Genomic DNA, 18,843 nt, shown 5'->3' on the forward strand with positions numbered 1-18,843 from the left:
TTTAGGTTTTGTGGTTGATTAATCCAATATCAGAATTAGTTGGTGGTGGTAAGTAGACAGTAACTATAATTTTGCACTAAAAGCTGTTACAAATACCATCAAAGATGTGATATGCAATCTATGAATACAGGATTATTAGCTGGTTTTGTGTTAGGCCAACCTAGCATGTTTACATTTTGTTTCAAATGCACTGAGAATAGTGAGTCATGTATGTTTCATGTGACGACCGGGACAGGAATAGGCAGGTCTGCCTTCTCTGGTAAGAGCCACAGTGGAGGTAAAGATGACCCTGTGCTGCAGTACGTGGTGAACAACTCACTGAGGGAGCACCCTGTGCTGACCAAACTCAGACTGGTGAGACTGGATTATGAACTGAGAACACACACACACACACACACACAGACACACACACACACACACACAGACACACACACACACACACACAGACACACACACACACACACACACACACACACACACACACACACACACACACACACACCAATGCATAGGCCATACTTTTTACTTTTAATAATTGCATGCTTTGACCACTAGAGAGCAGTCTACTACCATAAAAAACACCTGAAACACATTGCTGTAAAACCAAAAGCCCCATTGTGCTCTACTGTACAAACACTTATGATCATTGTTTGATCTAACTGTGTCATTCCAAAAGTGTTTTTATAAAAAGGGATTTCTCCCTTTTTCTGCTGCAGAAAACCCTTGAGGACCCATGGAGTATCATGCTGGTTGCCAGTGAACAAGCTCAACTAATGGCAAACCTGGCCAAACTGATCAATTCCAGCAAAACCATTGAAATTGGTAAGATTGATCAATAAATGCAGTTGTTCTCCTTCTCATACTCAAGTTGTAAAAATAATCAAAATAGCTGTTGGTAATGAACTCTGTGTTTATGTTTCTCAGGAATGTACACAGGGTACAATACGCTGAGCCAGGCTTTGGTTCTGCCGGAGCATGGACGTGTCGTGGCCTGTGAGACAGAGGAGGACTATGTGAACATCGCCAAGCCTTTCTTTAAAGAGGTCAGAAGACATTTTCATTTTCATTTTCAACATCCTCTGGAAACATCATCTAGCCCTAGCCCCTTTCTTTTGCCTCCTAGCCCTTCCAATCGGTTAAACTGTCATCTTCTGGTACCTTCAGATTGACAAAAAACTAAAGGGGAAAGGTGCTAGGCTAAGGGACTTGGGAGTGTTTTTGACCAAACTAAGGTTATATAATAACATTATTGTGTATACTATATGTGGACTGTTTTTAAAGGAACAGGGCGTAAGTCTGTTGGACATTTGCCACCTCTGGCGATCACAGCGAAATTCAGTTTGAAGTTTCAAACAACAACATCCCTAATAATAATATAACCCCCCGAAATGGACATGCAGTGTCGGGCATTAGCTGTTGTGTTTCTGCAAATGTGCACGATGTGAATAGGCAGCCACCAGAAACAGAAAGCTGCAAACCAGTGAGACTACTCCTCTAGAACACCCCTGGTCAGTAACAACACGTTTGTATACGAACCGAGTGTCACGTCCGACACTGCATTTTAGAAAGCACCTTTCGGGACCAAAACAGCGTTGGTAAATGTAATATTTATTTTAAGGGATCTCATTCTTTGATTGCTACTAATTAACTTATTAATAAATAAAGTAATTACAACCATTTTACAGCGTCTAAAAAGCTTGAATCTTACATATTGCACATGAATGTATACTTTTGGAAATTCAGCAAGTCCATTTCCTCAATCATGTTTCAGCCAAACCTCTCATAAGGCAAACCTTTTTGAGTTAATAAATATTGATTTTCAGTGCAAAAGCACACAGTATACAGCACAAAATGAACAAAAAAGTCAGTCAGACTTAGAAGTAATCACAGGCTGTTTAAATGTTGTCTGCTCAGGAGACAGTGTCTACAAAAGAGGCAACATCAAGCAGCTGATTCCCTTCATCTCCTCAGTGAACTTATTGAACACTCCAAGCCCCACTGCAAGAAATGCAACAGGACACAATTAACATTGTGACAAGAAATGCTTGGTTTAGTATGTTGTCCATTCACACCATAATTCCAACCATCAAAACTAAACATACCATACATGTCTTCTTTCTTTCCACTCTAGGCCGGGGTTGAGGGTAAAATTGATGTTCAACTTCAAACTTGTATGAAAACACTGAGTAAGCGATTACAATTATCCCAAACATGATTTCTTGATGAAATACTGAGGCTCTTTAAGTGTGAAGTTTATGTTTGTTTTCATCTCAAACAGACATGCTCCTAGATGCTGGGGAAGCCGGGACCTATGACTTTGTGTTCATTGATGCTGATAAGAGGAACTATGACAGATATTATGAGAAGTCTCTAGAGCTTGTAAGACAAGGGGGCATCATTGCCATTGATAATGTGAGTATAACAAAACATTTTATTCAAACAAAAGACTAAAGAACAAACAGAGAGAATAGACAAATGGACACATAAGAGAGGGTTAGTAGTGGTGGGCAAATGGACATTTTTTATTTTGTATTCTTTATTGCATACACACATCTCACCTGTCTCCCCCCCTTTAACCCCAGGTCCTGTGGAGTGGTAAGGTGGTGGACCCTGCCCCAGATGACCTAACTTCCAAGACGCTGGATGCACTCAATAAGAAACTCCACAAGGATGAGAGGATCGATCTGAGCATGCTAACTGTGGGCGACGGACTGACCCTGGCCATTAAGCGCTAATACTAATTAATGCTTGTTGATAATCCCAAACATGCTAATCAAAAACAGAAGACTGTCTATTCCATAATGTTGCTTTACACATAAATATGTGTCATCATGATGTGTATATAAGCAAACAAACTCTAGAAAATATGCTATCACCATGTTCCTTGTCTTTATGGGGGCAAGCTGATAATATTGGTCAAATAAAATAAATAAAAAAACACAAATATGATTGTGACACATTAAACGATTAATTCCACACTTACACCCTTGTGAGCTTATAGGCATGATATGCTGTGATGTGTGTGTGGTTATTCTAGACTGACACTGAGTTTCATTTAACTGTGGTCTCTGTAATAGAAACTGAAACATAACTCAGTCTCACTGGTGCATCACATATCTCTTTATGGTTATTACATTCTCATACTGAGGACCTCAGGCTAAACTCTCTTTAGCATAGGCATCACTTTATCTAACAAATCCTTCAAACTGTCAGTTTTGGGGAACTCAACTTTTACAATGAGGTACATTTTTAGGTTTTTGAATGATTCCTGCTTATGGCAGGATATCATTTATACATTTACTCTTTTTCACTGTGGGACCTGAAGTATGTGCACAAACATACAGACTCTTGATGGTACTGTATTAGCTAAGACAATAGCCTGGCTTCGGACATAGTTACCACATGTCAACAGTGTACGTGATGTACCCAGAATGCCCCAGCCCGTGAACATGAACTTGACCTTAGCATTAACAGAGATGGTTGCGATCACCTTCGTAATGCCTGATACACTACACCAATAAAGAACAATACCCAAAAGGATACCTGTAAGTAACAATGTGACATAATGTGTGCAATACATTCATGTAGTTTTTATAAGCGGGGTCCGACATAGAACATAGTGTGGGCAACGTTTTTTCTTTGGCAGTCTTAGAATGAGGGCTGCCATAGTGTGAGTGTGAACAGTCCATAACTGGAATAAACAATGTAGCGTGTGTGTTACAGTCCATGAAGAGTGTCATAGTTCATTCAGCATAGTCTCTGTAAAAGGGGTTGGGCTTGGATACTCTCCCAGAGCGAGTGGTGACCACAGGCTCCTGTGCCTGCGCCACTATAGGCTCAGCAATGTCACACTGAGGGTCTTGTGGGGGTTGGAGGGTCGTAGTTGGTGCCTCTGCTGTCGTCTGAAGGGGATGGCGTCTGTTCCTCATATACGTGGCATCCCCAGCCTGGATCTGGTAGCTATGGGGCTGTGGAGCTCTTCCTATCACCGTTGCCGGCCTGTCGTAGCCTCGGGCTGTTTGCATTCTCACTGTTTGCCCTCTGTGCAGTGGACCCAGCAACCTAGCTGACTTGTCGTAGTGTGTTTTCCCTCTCTGTCTGGGCTGCGTTAAAGCCGCCTGGACCTTGGGCATGTAGATGGCTTTGGTCATGGGGATGAGTGTCTTAGTACACCTTGAAAGGTGACACTGAGCTGGTGATGGCAGTCCATCTCTTGGTGTGTTGTGGAGGTTGAGTAGAGTGTATATATCTGTGCTGTTACGTGCACATTTCTCCAGCATGTGTTTGGCTGAGCACACAGCTCTCTCTGCGAGCCCGTTTGACTGGGGGTAGTGGGGGCTGCTGGTGACATGGTCAAAGTCCCACATACGTGCAAACTCCTGGAACTCCCTGCTGGTAAACAATGCAGCATTGTCAGTCATTAGTTGCTGAGGAACCCCATGGGTAGCAAAGTGGTGTTTCAGCTTAGTGATCAGTGTTGCACTGGTTATGTTGGGGAGCTGGTCTATCTCAAACCAGCCAGAGTAGGAATCAACAAGCACAAGGTACTCTTTCTCCTGCCACTCAAAGACGTCCGCTGCAGTGAGGGACCCTGGCAGGTCAGGGATGTCATGTAGGTGAAGGGGCTCTTTCATCTGATGCGGTCTGAGAGCGTTGCAGGGGACACATCCGACAACCTCCCTTTCAATGTCACAGTACATAGTGGACCAGAACATGTTTTTTTTTTCTGGCTTTGCGCTTTGTGGCTTCAATACCAGGGTAGTCTTGGTGCAGCTGTTTCACATAGTAGTGCTGGAGTGAGTGTGGAATGATGAATCACTAACCACGGAACAGCAGGCCATCATCAGTGGTGAGTTCGTCTCTCATGTCATAGTATGGCCTCATGTCATAGTATGGCCTCATGTCATGTGGCAACTCCTTTGAAGAGTCGGGCCAGCCCATGGTGGTGACCTCAGAGAGGCATCTGCATGTGGGGTCAGCCAGAGTCTCATGTTTCAACTCCTCCAGTCTCTGGGAAGAAAAACCACCATCTCCACCACCGCCACCATCATTACATCATATTCCTTGACGGTCTCAGACTGGTCAGTGGGGGGCAGGTGTGCACAAGAGAGGGTGTCTGCAACATAGAGCTCTTTACCTCTTGTTGTTGGAGTTTGATTGTTTACCTCTTGTTGTTGGAGTTCGATGTTGGAGTTTGAACATCATCCTCTGGATGCGCGCTGAGGCTGTGTGTAGCGGCTTCCTCAGGATGGTGATCATTGGCTGATGATCAGCCTTGATGGTCACGGGCTGGCCATATATGTAGTCGTTGAACTTCTGGCAGGCATCGACCAGAGCTAGGAGCGCCTTCTTGATTTGGTCATAGCGTGATTAAGTCTCTGTGAGGGCACTTGAGGCAAACGCCATTGGTCTGCAGACAGACAGCACCAAGCCCATGCTAAGAGGCGTCAGTTAAACCACTTTTCTGTAATCTTCACTAAAGTAGTCATATTTTGGGGTAGTTTTCGTCCTGGCTGCACGTATTAGTTCTATTGAGAGAAGTGGTACGGCAGAGCTGTTCTACTAGAACGCCATTGTTCTATGTCACAATCAGTCTCCCAGACCGACCTTGTTCATCATGGTGACAATGATGTTTTTGACAATTCCATGCTATTTGGTTATCATGTCTGTTCTCAAAGTCCATAAAAAACATAAAACAGTCACCTCCAATCCCGAATGGGGAGAGCATGCAGTTATACTAAACAATGAAGAGAGGATACCCCATCAAAATTCATAGAACTACACAGTCAAGGTTAACAGTGTTATAATTAAAACCATAGATATACAAAACACATTTGTATTTGTTGTACACTTTATTCTGTGTTCATTTCATTCTATGGCTGACCCACAAAACAATGACATACGTTGGTTATCATGAACATATGAAAAAAGAGTACACCAAAAAACATTTAGCAAATGCAGTTTGAATCATGTTATATATGCAAATGTATTGTGCTGACATTGTGTCTTGTTAAAAAACTGTGTTTTGCAAATACCGATAATGAATTTCAGTGCAGTGTAGTAGCCAAATTCAACATATAGCCAAATTAAATATGTACTGTTCATAAAATGGCCACTGGATGGTGCTGATAGGACAAATACTGTACTGTACATTCTCTACTGGAATCAAACCAAACAGTATGGAGGCCCACTCACACAACTGGTGTGTTGAGATCGGTATTATGATTCATAGTAATATACACACACACACCACTTGTTGCACCTGTTGAGAGAGAAAAAACATAAGTATACAGTAAAGAATCTTATGATCAACATTTTACTAATACAGTCAGTACAATGATAGCTGTGTACAATTTGCTTCGTGTCGCACCAGCACTCATATTCAAGTGAATAGGCATCACAAGAGAGAGATTTGGTTAATTTTATTGTTTGGAACACAACAAGAAACATGAACACTGGACACAAACCTAAAAGCACTCTAAGGTAAAATAATAAAAACATCTGAGGCAACTCAGTAAAATAATAAAATAAAATGGAAAACAAACAAACAAACATCTAAAACCTGACCTACCACCCTAATGAAACAAAAAACGGCATAAATAATCAAAAAAATCCTCTGCTTGCCCTTGTAATTCAAATTAAGATGGTCAGGGCAAAAAAGAGAGGCAATTGGTTTTGAGCGCCTCAGAAATAATCTATTGGTCCTAAGGTCAATAACACCCTCAATTTCAAAGGACAGATGTTCCAGTAGCCAATTTGTGTCCCTAACTATGTATTTAGTGGTAGCATCATCCACTGGCCGGGGTAGAATGGAGCAAACAGCAAAAAGTACTTTATACCGATATACAGTTAGGTCCGGAAATATTTGGACAGTGACACAATTTTCATAATTTTTGGCTCTGTACACCACTACAATGGATTTGAAATGAAACAATGACTCGGCCATTGCAGAATATTCCACTTCTTTGCCTTAAAAAAACTCCTGGCTTTTTGTGTTGCCGAGCACACCAGTGCATTCTTTTTTTCCCAGAATGTACCAAACTGTTGATTTAGACACTCCTAATGTTGCCGCTATGTCTCTGATGGATTTTTTTTTGTTTTGCAGCCTAAGGATGCAGGAGAGCTCTGTTGACCGCATGTTGTGCGTTCACAGCAACAGCTTCCAAATGCACAAACAGCTAAAATAACAAAAATTGTGTCAGAGTCCAAATATATATGGACCTAACTGTATGTTAATACATTCAATTGCACTGCTTTCTTAATTAGCCTAGTTGTGGTCTAGTAATTGGGGAAAGTATGGTCATTTGAAGGCAATAAAAAGTATCACTGTAACCTTTCTACAGTCTCAACTATTGTGTTTATCCAGCACCAGCTCTTCCATTGCGCGGCCCACCTGACTGCTAAGGGCCCCCGACATGTTTTGCTTAGGGCCCCATAATAGGTAGAGCTGGCTCTGCATTTACCCAATTCATCCTCATGTGCTTCTTTATGTACCCACACTTAGCTATCAGAATGTCTTGATCAGGGGTGCCCAACCCTCCTTCTGGAGAGCTACCGTCCTGCAGGTTTTCATTCCAACACCTGATTCAGCTAAACAAGTGGCCTTTCTCAATAGTTTGAGACATGATTCCTCACATCCTCTCCTCCGTCCCCCACTCGTGTCCTACTGACAAAGTCACAGGGAAACAAGGAGAGGAAACAAGGAGAGTGAACGAGGCCATGAGAGTGAAAGGAAACAAGATCGTAAGAAATGAGATGTTCCTCAAGTGATTCTCTTCCACGTGAGAGGGGCCTATTACCAAATAAATGCTGATGGCGTGTGTTGACCACTGACTTCTAGCAACTGCACTGAAATATGAAAGCACTAATATCTATAATGGCCATAATCTATTATTGTAGATTAAAGTTAGCTTGGTGCCTTGCCTTAATACAGGTCTATACAAGTGAATAAGGAGTAGGGGTCAGGGTTTGTTTCTGGACATGGCCATGGACTACTACCAAAATTTACCTTGTGGAGTGCGACACTGACACACAGGTTTATAATTTGATGTTAAATAGTGTTGATAAATAAAGAATAGAATCTAATAGATTTTAATATTTTCGATATTATTAATATAGATTCATTTATAACAGAGCGTCAAGGTAGCTAGCTTGTAGGAATTATCTTTTATTTCTGGAGTGATCAGATGTCCTTCAGTTGAAAGATATGTGTTCTCTGACCTCCAATTGTGGAACTCTGCCCACCTACTTCCGGTCAACATAAATGTATGGAAATGGCGATTTCTTCCAAATAAAAATTCCCACATTGAACTTGTTTAAGCATTTAGAAATACTAAATATGGAAAACATAAACATTTAATCATCTCAATGTATTATTTGTGTTTTTAAGGGTTTGTAATTCTTCTAATATCCAAATTACCCTTGCTGCACTGCATAGTAGACACATAACGGACTGTACACAAAATATTTTCCCAGGCTCAACATGATTTTCACTACCACTGTACTCGACAACACTTCTAGTGTACATATCAACTGAGTTTCAACCATGAGGTGTTATGGTTCCCCCTTCTGACCAAGCCTCTGGCACCACCTCGAGGCCGCAGCAGTCATCACTGGAGCGCTCACTCCCCAGTCAACAGCGCACCTGCGACCCATCCCCAATCAGCACACCTGCGACCCATCCCCAATCAGCGCCCTATATAAACCCTGCCTTAACTTTCGTGTATCTAGTATCACTTATGCCAAAGCCTTCTCGAGTTCCTAGATCTCCTTGTGTGTTGCCTCCTCGTCATTTGTCTCACCCTTGTTTCCTGTGTTTCCCCTGCAGTCTCGACCCCCTTGGATTCTGCCCCAACCCTTTCACGAACCTAACCCCCTTCGTCTCCGCGACCCCTACCCTGTTCCACGAACCTAGCCCCTTGTCCCCACGGATCCTCTCCCTCCCCGTATACGGATCCTCTCCCCCCCAACCCCCCCCCCCCCCCAAAGACCCAGGACTGGCCCTAGACTGCTCTCCCTGGACTACGGATTACTTCCCCTAGCTATTTATTCCCATCCCTTGCCCCTCTTATTAAATGCGCCCGTTGGGCTAACAGTTACCTTCTGTCTCTTGTGACATCATTGGTTCCACCAGTTGTCTCTGGTGGAACCAATGATGTAACATGAGGGATGTCATACGAACAATTATTGCCACTTTATTGTGTCCCAACAGTTAAAAGTGCCTTGTCTAGGGCAGTGTTTTTCAACCTTTTTTGAGCCACGGCACATTTTTTACATTGAAAGAATCTTGCGGCACACCACCAACCAAAAATGTTACAAAATGACACTCTGTAGCCTGATACAATAATATCCGTAGACTCATCAAGTTGCAACGCAAATTTCCTACTGATGCGTATCTTTCCCAAAACATGAATTTCGATGTCTGTAGACATGTCATCAGTACGCCTGGCAATTGTGTTATCTGAGAGCGGGACTTTAGCTATGTCTTTAACCGCGTCAGGGCCGAGCATCTCGTTGACAATGGCTTTGCAGGCAGGTAGTATTAATGTCTCTGCCACAGAGTGGGACTTTTTTGATTTAGCTACGAGTTCGAGTGAAAGTAAATCCGAACGAAAGATAGCTTTCGCTGTATTGCCTCAAGCTTACCGTCTTTGCTTTCTTTTTACCACCACTCATACTAGGGCCTTTACCTGGGTCAGAATCTTGTCCAGGGCCCAGTTCGGAGTTTGCATTTTTCTTTTTTAAAAACTTCTCCATCACTGTCACCACGACCTGTCGCATGCGTCACTAATTCTCTTGTCTCTAAGAAGGAACGAGGCAATTAGCTACCTGCTGCCACCCGGACGAATATTACATTACTCTGCCAGTCACTATATTACAGCACAGACACTCGACAATGGCATATTATTTGCAGATAATAATTAATAAATGTTAGTGAAATTGGATAATTTCTCACGGCACACCCAACGATCTCTCACGGCACACTAGTGTGCCGCGGCACAGCGGTTGGGAAACGCTGGTCTAGGGAACAGGTGGCACTTTTAACCCATCTTTTTTAGTTAATTGACCATACCTGTTATTACTTATTATTTCTCCAGTTTATAAGCCTGACTTTTGCTTCACCTGTTGTTCTGTCTTGAACTAATGTTCTGAGGATGTACCTGTGTTTACCTGCGACAATTTAAGTAAAGCTACGTTTGATTTTGGCAACTCTGACTCCTGTCTACTCTCTGCTCTTGGGTCCACCGTAAACCACCTCTTACAGGGTGATGACGTCAGAGCACCACCAGGGTGCTCCATATGGGAGATGACGTCAGAGCACCGCGCCAAGTGCCGAGTACAGATACAGGTCGGCTTACATCAGGCCTCTACCACAGCCTCCACAGCCTCTACCACAGCCTCCACAGCCACCTGTCCTTCCGCCAGAGGTCCACAGTGAAAAGGCTTGGACCCTCCTCAAGTTCTCCAAGAACCACTACACAAGGTATGCAGGAAAATTGTGATTGTATTTAAGACTGATTGGTGTTGTAATATATTGTTGTAATATTAGCCTTGTGGAGTTAAATGAAGTGTTATATGATCCTCTCCTCTTTTCTTTTTCTTTCTTCACTTCTATTCTCTTTTCTCATCATCTCTCCCATTCCATTCCTCTCCTACCCTCTCCTCTCCTTTTCCCCTCTCATCTCCTCCCCTAAGAGCAAAGAGTGTTTCTCCGAGGCTCTGTGGAGGGAGGGAGTGTGTGTGTGTGTGTGTGTGTGTGTGTGTGTGTGTGTGTGTGTGTGTGTGTGTGTGAGAGAGAGAGAGAGAGAGTGTGTGTGTGTGTGGTTGTAATGTTACTGCAGCGTTAATGTCTCCACAGAGATAGTTGAGGTGGTGAGATGTGCTTCTGATCACAACTCTCTCATCATCACATTGATCAGATACGACATATACGATATAAGAGGCTGCCTTAGGAGGAGTCCCCCGCAGTCAAACAGCTGAAGAAGCATTCTCCATTTAGCAAATCCAGTGATTCACAGCTAGAGAGTACATGTAACAGGTATGGCAGTAATGTTGTGGTGATCTCCACAAAGCGTCCTATGGATATTGTTTGATAAATGGAAAACTAACCATCAAATTGAAACAACAAACTGGATGAGATAGCAGAGCTAGAACATTTCATTGATCATTGTAATGACATGCTGAATCAAATAACAAAACGTACAAGAACTGTCCTCCAGTGAAACAGACCAAACACAGCAACAACAGAGAAGTTATGGAAGAAGATTTACCAATCACATTTTCAAAATTCGACAGCAAACTTTTGGCGAACATAAATGAACAACTGAAAAAGCTCGATCTACTCCCTGGGGTGATATAGAGCCACTCAAGGTTGCAGTAGAATATAACAACAAACTAATAGAAGACATAAGAACAGAGAACAAGGCCCTCAAAGCCACGGTAACTACCTTCCAAACTACAAATACTGGAGTTAACATGCAGAAGTATGCGGCCTAACATCGTCATAATGGGAGTGGAATAGGGAGACAATGAGGATTACATGGTGATGGAAAACAAGTAAACACGTTTATGAAAGAAAATGAAACAACAACTCTGCATTGCAACAACTGTCAGCGGAGCAGGCTGAAAAGCTGGATTTTCAATGGGAGCATTGCTTTGGCAAAAAGATACCAATTGTTGCAATGCTTACCCATAAAAGTGGTGGTACTTCAAAGGAAGGAACTGAACGGAACTGAAAGGAACAAATTATTCTATCAATGAACAATATCAATAATATTATCAATAACAATAATAGGAAATTTGTTATGGACCCCCAAATCCTTACAAAGTTCTATAGATGCACCACAGAGAGTATCCTGACTGGCCGTATCACTGCCTGGTGCGGCAGCTGCACTGCCCTCGACCTAAACGCTCTATAGAGGGTGGTGAAGATCATCAGGGACCCCAGCCACCCCAACCACGCCCTGTTCTCTCTGTTATCCTGACCTGGTCATCCTGACCTGGCATCCTGACCTGGTCCAAGAGGCTCCGGAACAGTTTCTACCCACAGGCCATAAGACTGCTCAATTGACCCCCCCACCCCCCCGCTCAACCGTCACTACCTCAAGCCGTCCTTGAATTTGAGCTCAATACTACCCCAGCCCCCCCCCCCCCCGCCCCCCCCCATCAGTAGACACTGCTCTTTGCACATCTGACATTATTGTCACTACATTTATTGCATCTTTGCACTATTACTGTAAATGATTGCTGCTACAGTACATACATTTGACGCTGTATTACTATTGTTATTATTACAGTCATTACTGCTGCTACTTACACTACATCAGGGGTCTCAAACTCGCAGCCGATATTTTGATATTTTGTGGCCCCCTACTTGACATTAAAGTTTAGTGTTAGTGCGGCCCGCACGTTTTTCTCACACGCACCTTTTTGGCGAGTCGTTGCCCTGGGCGTTTTATATTTTTTTATCACTTATGGGCTACCATAGCTCAGGCTCGTGACAGCTTCCAGTGGTGTTTGTTGACAAGTTAGCCAACGCGGTGAGAAGTATGCTGATGCCATTGTAAAGCTACAGGAGGAATTTTAACACAGGTTTGCAGACTTCAAGACACACAGAGCCACTTTTCAAATTTTTGCTGACCCCTTCTTGTTCGATGTGCAATATGGAAATGGAGCTATTTGACCTGCAGTGCAATTCTGAACTCAAAGCCAAGTTCAGGGAGGTGAGTGGAAAAGCAGACAAGCTTGGACAATTTTTGAGAGAATTGCCCCCCACCTTCCCTGAGCTTTCCAGGATGTTCAAGCGGACCATGTGCCTTTTTGGGAGCACATATCTGTGTGAAAAGCTCTTCTCCACCATGAACTTTAATAAGTCAAAGTACAGGTCCAAACTTACTGATAAGCATCTTCAAGCCATATTGAGGGTCTCAATTGCTTCCTCCCTCAAGCCAAATGTGGCTCAGCTATGTAAGAGGAAGCGCTGCCAGGTCTCTGGCAGCAAGGAGTAGGTAAGAGAAGCCTATGTTCTGAACTGTTATTAATAAAGATTGAGAAGATTGGATCAGTTGTACTTTTTTTTGGAATACTTGAAACCCTTTTTTTGTGGAATACTTGATGCGGCCCAGCCTCACCCAGACTCTACCTCCAGCGGCCCCCAGGTAAGTTGAGTTTGAGACCCCTGCACTACATCCTTATGCACTATATTATATTGTATTGATGATTTATTGATTGTTGCCCACTGCTGTTGAATGAGGAGCAAGATCCCAATATAAATTACAGCTGTATGCGATGTACCTGACAAATACAATTTGATTTGATTTGAATATCCCCGGGAAATCATGTAGAGATGATGCACACTATATCCAATTCTCAAACAACATAGGTTGCAGGGCATGAAGCTCCGGCTGGTTTTGGACAAATGATACATCTTATACACAACAACGAACTCTTCAGGGATCCCAAGATAACAACCTGTCTGTGAGTATCCCTGCCATGCTGTGTCAGCAGCTAAATTCCAAACCACACAAAACTTTTCTCTTTCTAGCACTAACGGACCACTGTTAATATTTCATTCTCTATCTACAGTTTGGTAACTGTAGACATTAAATACTAAAATGATTCACGAGGGACAATTTCAAGTTAAAGGGAAACACCAGGCCTGTTCTTCATAGCGGATTTCGAAAAGGCTTTTGACGAAGAGCAATTACATTTTATCTACAAATACCTTGACTTTTTTAATTTTGGAGAATTCCTTATAAAATGAGTACAGTTATGTATAGCAACCCCAGGTGTAAAATAATTTTTATATTATACTTCTCTGGGAGTATTGAACTGTCAAGAGGTGTAAAACAAAGTTGTCCGTTGTCACCATATTTGTTTGTAGTGGCCATTGAAATACTAGCAACAAAAATCTGATCCAATAATATGGTCAAGGGATTAGATAGTCAGGGCTTGAACACAAAAGTGTCAATGTATGCGGACAACTCAAGCTTTTTCTTGAGTTCTCAATCCAGATCACAGCTAGGTCTTATTAAGGCTAGGCTAATAGTAATAATAATTAAAAAAAACATTAAAAAAAACAATGATGGCTTGGCAATGTAATATGTCTGTCCAGGTGGGACAGTTTATGAAAAAGGAGCGGTGTTATGAGGAGGCCCTAGCAGTACTGAGGGGGATGCAGCAGAGGGCTCCAAACTCGCCTGCACCACGAGATTGCCAACAACTACCACTGGAGAGCCAAACAGAGTGGGGACCACACAACCAAACGCTGCTCAAACTCCTGGAGGAGGGGGCACACCTCAACCCCCAGATCGGGGTTGGCATCATATGATTATTATTTAATTATACAAAAATAAATAATAATAATAATAATAATAATAATAATAATAATAATAATAATAATAATAAATGTTTAATTCTAAACATGATGATGGGTACTATTGTTTCACTGTTTACTGTGGGTTGATACAGTATAGGCAAAACTACTCAAAGAGAGGTAGACCTGGCATCGCATGTATGGGGACATCCAGATGTACTGCCTGTGGTCTGAGGGCACAGACATCGGACAATACAAGGAGGTGATGATGCTACAGAACATTTCAACTGGATGGTATCAGTGTAGAATCAGACTGCCCAAGGTGCTCAGAGGCAGCAGAGGAAGAGAGATGACCCATATCAGATTAGAGAGTTAATTAACTCCTTCACAAGAAATTTTGGAGTTGGAGTCTCTGGCTTCTCACAACAGTCACAGACCCAAGAGACATCACCAGACCTTTATTTTGTTTGTTTTCATAATTGATGAAATGACAATGAATGATAATTAATGATTAACTGATAATGTACTGATTGTGTTCATATACAATTATCACAACTATCAAATTGCACTAGCTATATATAATAATTACTTTGTGTCATTACATATGTAACATACAGTATGAGAGGTGACTTCAAAATTGATTATGTGGTTATTGTGTAAGATGAACTATTAACTAATTAATAATAACAATCTGTTTGTTGAAACACAGCTTATTGCAGTCTATAATTGTAGGCATACAATATTACGCATATACATATGTTTTACTACATGTTCCAAACATTACATGTTGTATGTATCAAACCATAACTCATTGGTCAAGCATAATAACATTTATAATCAGGAAAGTAAATCTACCATCATTTGATATCATATTTGTATTATTCACTCAAAAATGATACATATTACAGTGGAATAGCAGATAGCAGAGCAGATATAAGGCTTGTTACAAGTGAAGTCTGCATAGTTGGAACCCCTCCAGGCCATTTGCTTGTTTCTGACTTTTTCAGCGTGCCTGTACAGTATGTGCCAAGCTGACTCATGCATTTCCCTCCTGTAGACATTTGTAAAAAGGTGCAAGTACTGCTTGGCTGTGAAATGAGAAGTTATGTCAAATTGACTATTCTCCACTGACCAATAATGATTAACACATAGGTCTACAAACATTATAATCTGGACAGACTGATTACAGAATATAGATGTGCTGAATTTACCAAACTGATTAGACTGTGTTAGACTTACTCAGACAAACTCTAAATTTAAATGCATTTAAACTCAAATAAATGCATTGATTGCAATGTGTTTACAACATATGTCTTTTCTTGTGCATCCTGGTCGAAAGTGGTGCAGTACAGTAGAGGCCTATTGTCCACCAATACCATTATCAACAACTCAAGACAACTAATGTATCATTGTGCAGCGGCAACCGTTTGAAGGGGAATTATCATCTACGTCACAGCTGTCTGCAACATAAACAAGAAAAGAAGCGATGGATGGGACGAGTGCGCTGACAGCCAGTCAAGCTAACACCTGATTCTTTACATTTTCAGCACGATGGACAGTTCCATTCTGCAGCTCGAGTGGACGGGGGAGGTATAAAAGGCTCGAGGCATCGCTTATCCTGCACACCTTCACTGCTGTTCTACACAGCAACACCATGAGCCTCAGAATGGAGTTTAAAGCGGGTTCTCCGCATAGGACAACTCAATCTGAGTATTCACGATACCAGACAAAACTGTCTGGATCCTGCGTCGCATCGCAACCGGCTTCAAGGATCTTCGAGGCGGCAGCCGCATCTCTGAACAGCGGCAATTTGCTTCAAAAGAGAGAATTCGGCTTGGTTCTGGGAGCATCGGAGAGCTTAGATTTAGCTCAACCAAAAATGAACGAGAAAGAATTGCTGCATGGGCTGAACGACCGGTTTGCTGGGTTCATCGAAAAGGTGCGTCAATTGGAGCATCAGAATCAATTGCTAGAGAGGGAAATCGAAGACATTAGGCAGAAAGCGCAATCCCCTTCGTCTTTGGCACAGCGGTATGAACCGGAGCTCAGGGATCTGAGAAAACTAGTAAATGACATCACGCTTCAGAAGCGTCAGATTGAACTAGAACATCAGGACCTGGAGGAAGATGTCCTCACCTTGAGGGAAAAATATAACCAAGAGGCGCATAACAGATCAGACGTTGAGAACAACATTATGGTGCTGAAAAAGGACATCAACGACGCATATTTGGCTAAGCTTCAGCTGGACAAGAAAGCGCAGTCGATGGTGGATGAGATACATTTCCTGAAGAAAAACCATAAGGTCGAAGTGTCAGGTATGTTGGCCCAGATGCAAGACACTCGGGTAAAGGTCGAAGCGCACGATTTCGGCATCACTGCGGCTCTCCGGGACATCCGGGCGCAATTAGAAGGTCACGCCGTGTCCGACATCCAGCAAGCGGAGGAATGTTTCCGTGTCCAGTTTGCGAAGTTGACCAAAGCTGCTGAGACCAACAGAGAAGCGCTGAATGCGACCAAACAAGAGATCCAGGAGCACAGACGGCGCCTGCAGGGAAAGAACATCGAACTGGACTGTGCAAAAGGAACGAGAGAGGCACTGACAAAGCAACTCAACGAGCTGGAGGACCGTCACAATGCGGAAATGGTTCATTACCAGGTATGCTGTGATTTATTGTGTAGGCCCCTACCTCTACTCACTGTACATAAATGAAGTAAGCATTATACATATTCATATCTGTATTTGAATACTTATTTTGTATCAGTAGTCTAAGTAAGCATATGTCTACAGGACAAAAACACGAATAGACTCAGAGAGGCTGATGAGAATAAACCCATTTCTTGATTGCTTTTATCCAGGATACTATCAGACAGCTGGAGAATGAGCTAACAAATACCAAATTTGACATGTCTGGTCACCTACGGGAATTCCAGGACCTGCTGAATGTGAAAATGGCGTTGGATGTGGAGATTATCTCCTATAGGTAAAACTATAGCTCTGCCTGTATGACAGATAAGGCTAATGACATGACTCTTTGTTATGAAGAGCTTTCGTTTCGTGTGCTTAGTAAATCCTTTACTCTATACAGTAGTATTGTAGACAGAAGGAAAAGTGTACAATAATAATTCATAGTGACTTTCAAAGACAGTAAGATACCACTATAACTACTATAATAACAAACAATGAACAAGAATATAACACTTCACAACATGAAACACTTCATTGTATTACACTGTTTAATTAATGGTATTATATGAACAGACCATAGATGATACCGCACAATACTACACAATCAAACTTTATTTGTTTCATACACAAATGCAATACAATGTGCTTTACAGGATAAATAAATACATAAACGTTATATATATATATTTTTATAAATGAAGACTTAACTATCTCTCTCCCCGTAGGCAACTCTTGGAGGGTGAGGAGAATCGTCTGACCATCTCTGACACCCACATCTCAATGCCGTACATCTACCGCCAGTCCCCCGTCTACACTCTCCCGTGCCTGGCCCGGCAGGGGGGGCCCACCAGGAGAGCCGAGCCTCAGTACAAGTTTGTGGAAGAGATCATCACAGAGACCACCAGAGAAGTGGAGATGTCCGAGTTTGAGGAGACAGGGTCAGAGGAGACAGTTGGAGGAGAAGGAGAGGATCAGAGGAAGAGGGAGGAGCATGCCAAAGCTGAGAGGGGAAGCAGTGAGGAAGTGGATGAGGAAGAAGATAAGGAGGAAGATAAGGCTGCTTTCTGTGAGGAAGCCCCAGAGAAGGAAGATGAACAGGTAGAAACATTAGAGGAGGCCACAGAGCATGGAGATGGAGTTAGCCCAGTGGAGGCAGAAGAGGGTGATGAAGGAAAGGAGGAAACAGGGGATGAGCCAGATGCAGGAGACAGGAAGGAGGACACTGTCAACCCTATACAGAGTGAGGTTAATTCAGTTGAGGCCACCAGTGATGAAGAAAAGTATAAACTTGGCACAGCAGAGAATATAGATAATGATAAAAAGAATGCAGGGGAGAAATTACAAAAAGATGATCCCTCAAAACGAGAAGATTCACAAACTCCCATTGAGGATACAATCTCAAAAGTGCCCATAAGGTCAGAGCCAGAAGATAGCCAAAAACAAAGTCCCTTAAAAGAGAGCAAAGAGGTGGATGTGAAAGAGGCCATAACTCCACTGATGGAGCAGAAACCTGAGATGGACACTACCGACATGAAGGAGTTCAAAGACTCAGACCAGCCTACAGAGCCAGGTACAGTACAAGAGGAGGCTCTCCCTGTGCCCTCAGAGGAGACATCCACTGACAAGACATCCACTGAGGTCACAGCAGAGATGAAAGGTACTCTAACTAAGGAGATTGGGGGGGCTGTTAAGTCATCAGAGGACACCAAAGCACCAGAAGTCCCAGGCACAACACCTGAAAGGGAGATGAGTCCTGAAGAGCCAAACGTGAGCAGCAAGGATGAGAGTGTAAAAACCACTGAAGAGGAAACAAAAGATGACTCAAAGGATGAGAAATGTTTTA

The 18,843-nt window shown here is 42.6% G+C and overlaps 1 protein-coding gene across 1 annotated transcript; it reads left to right on the top strand.

Annotated features, from left to right (window-relative positions):
• Positions 1-210: 210 nt before the first annotated feature.
• Positions 211-2,735, top strand: comtd1 (catechol-O-methyltransferase domain containing 1; the record flags this gene model as incomplete). The annotated part of the gene is made up of 6 exons (XM_083696198.1): positions 211-354; positions 717-822; positions 925-1,043; positions 2,132-2,186; positions 2,279-2,412; positions 2,583-2,735. The coding sequence occupies 6 exons, from the start codon at positions 211-213 to the stop codon at positions 2,733-2,735; spliced, it is 711 nt and encodes a 236-aa protein (XP_083552324.1).
• Between the last annotated feature and the right edge of the window lie 16,108 nt (positions 2,736-18,843).

Source organism: Argentina silus, assembly GCF_951799395.1.
Source record: "Argentina silus genome assembly, chromosome: X".
In the NCBI taxonomy this organism is placed as follows: domain Eukaryota; kingdom Metazoa; phylum Chordata; class Actinopteri; order Argentiniformes; family Argentinidae; genus Argentina; species Argentina silus.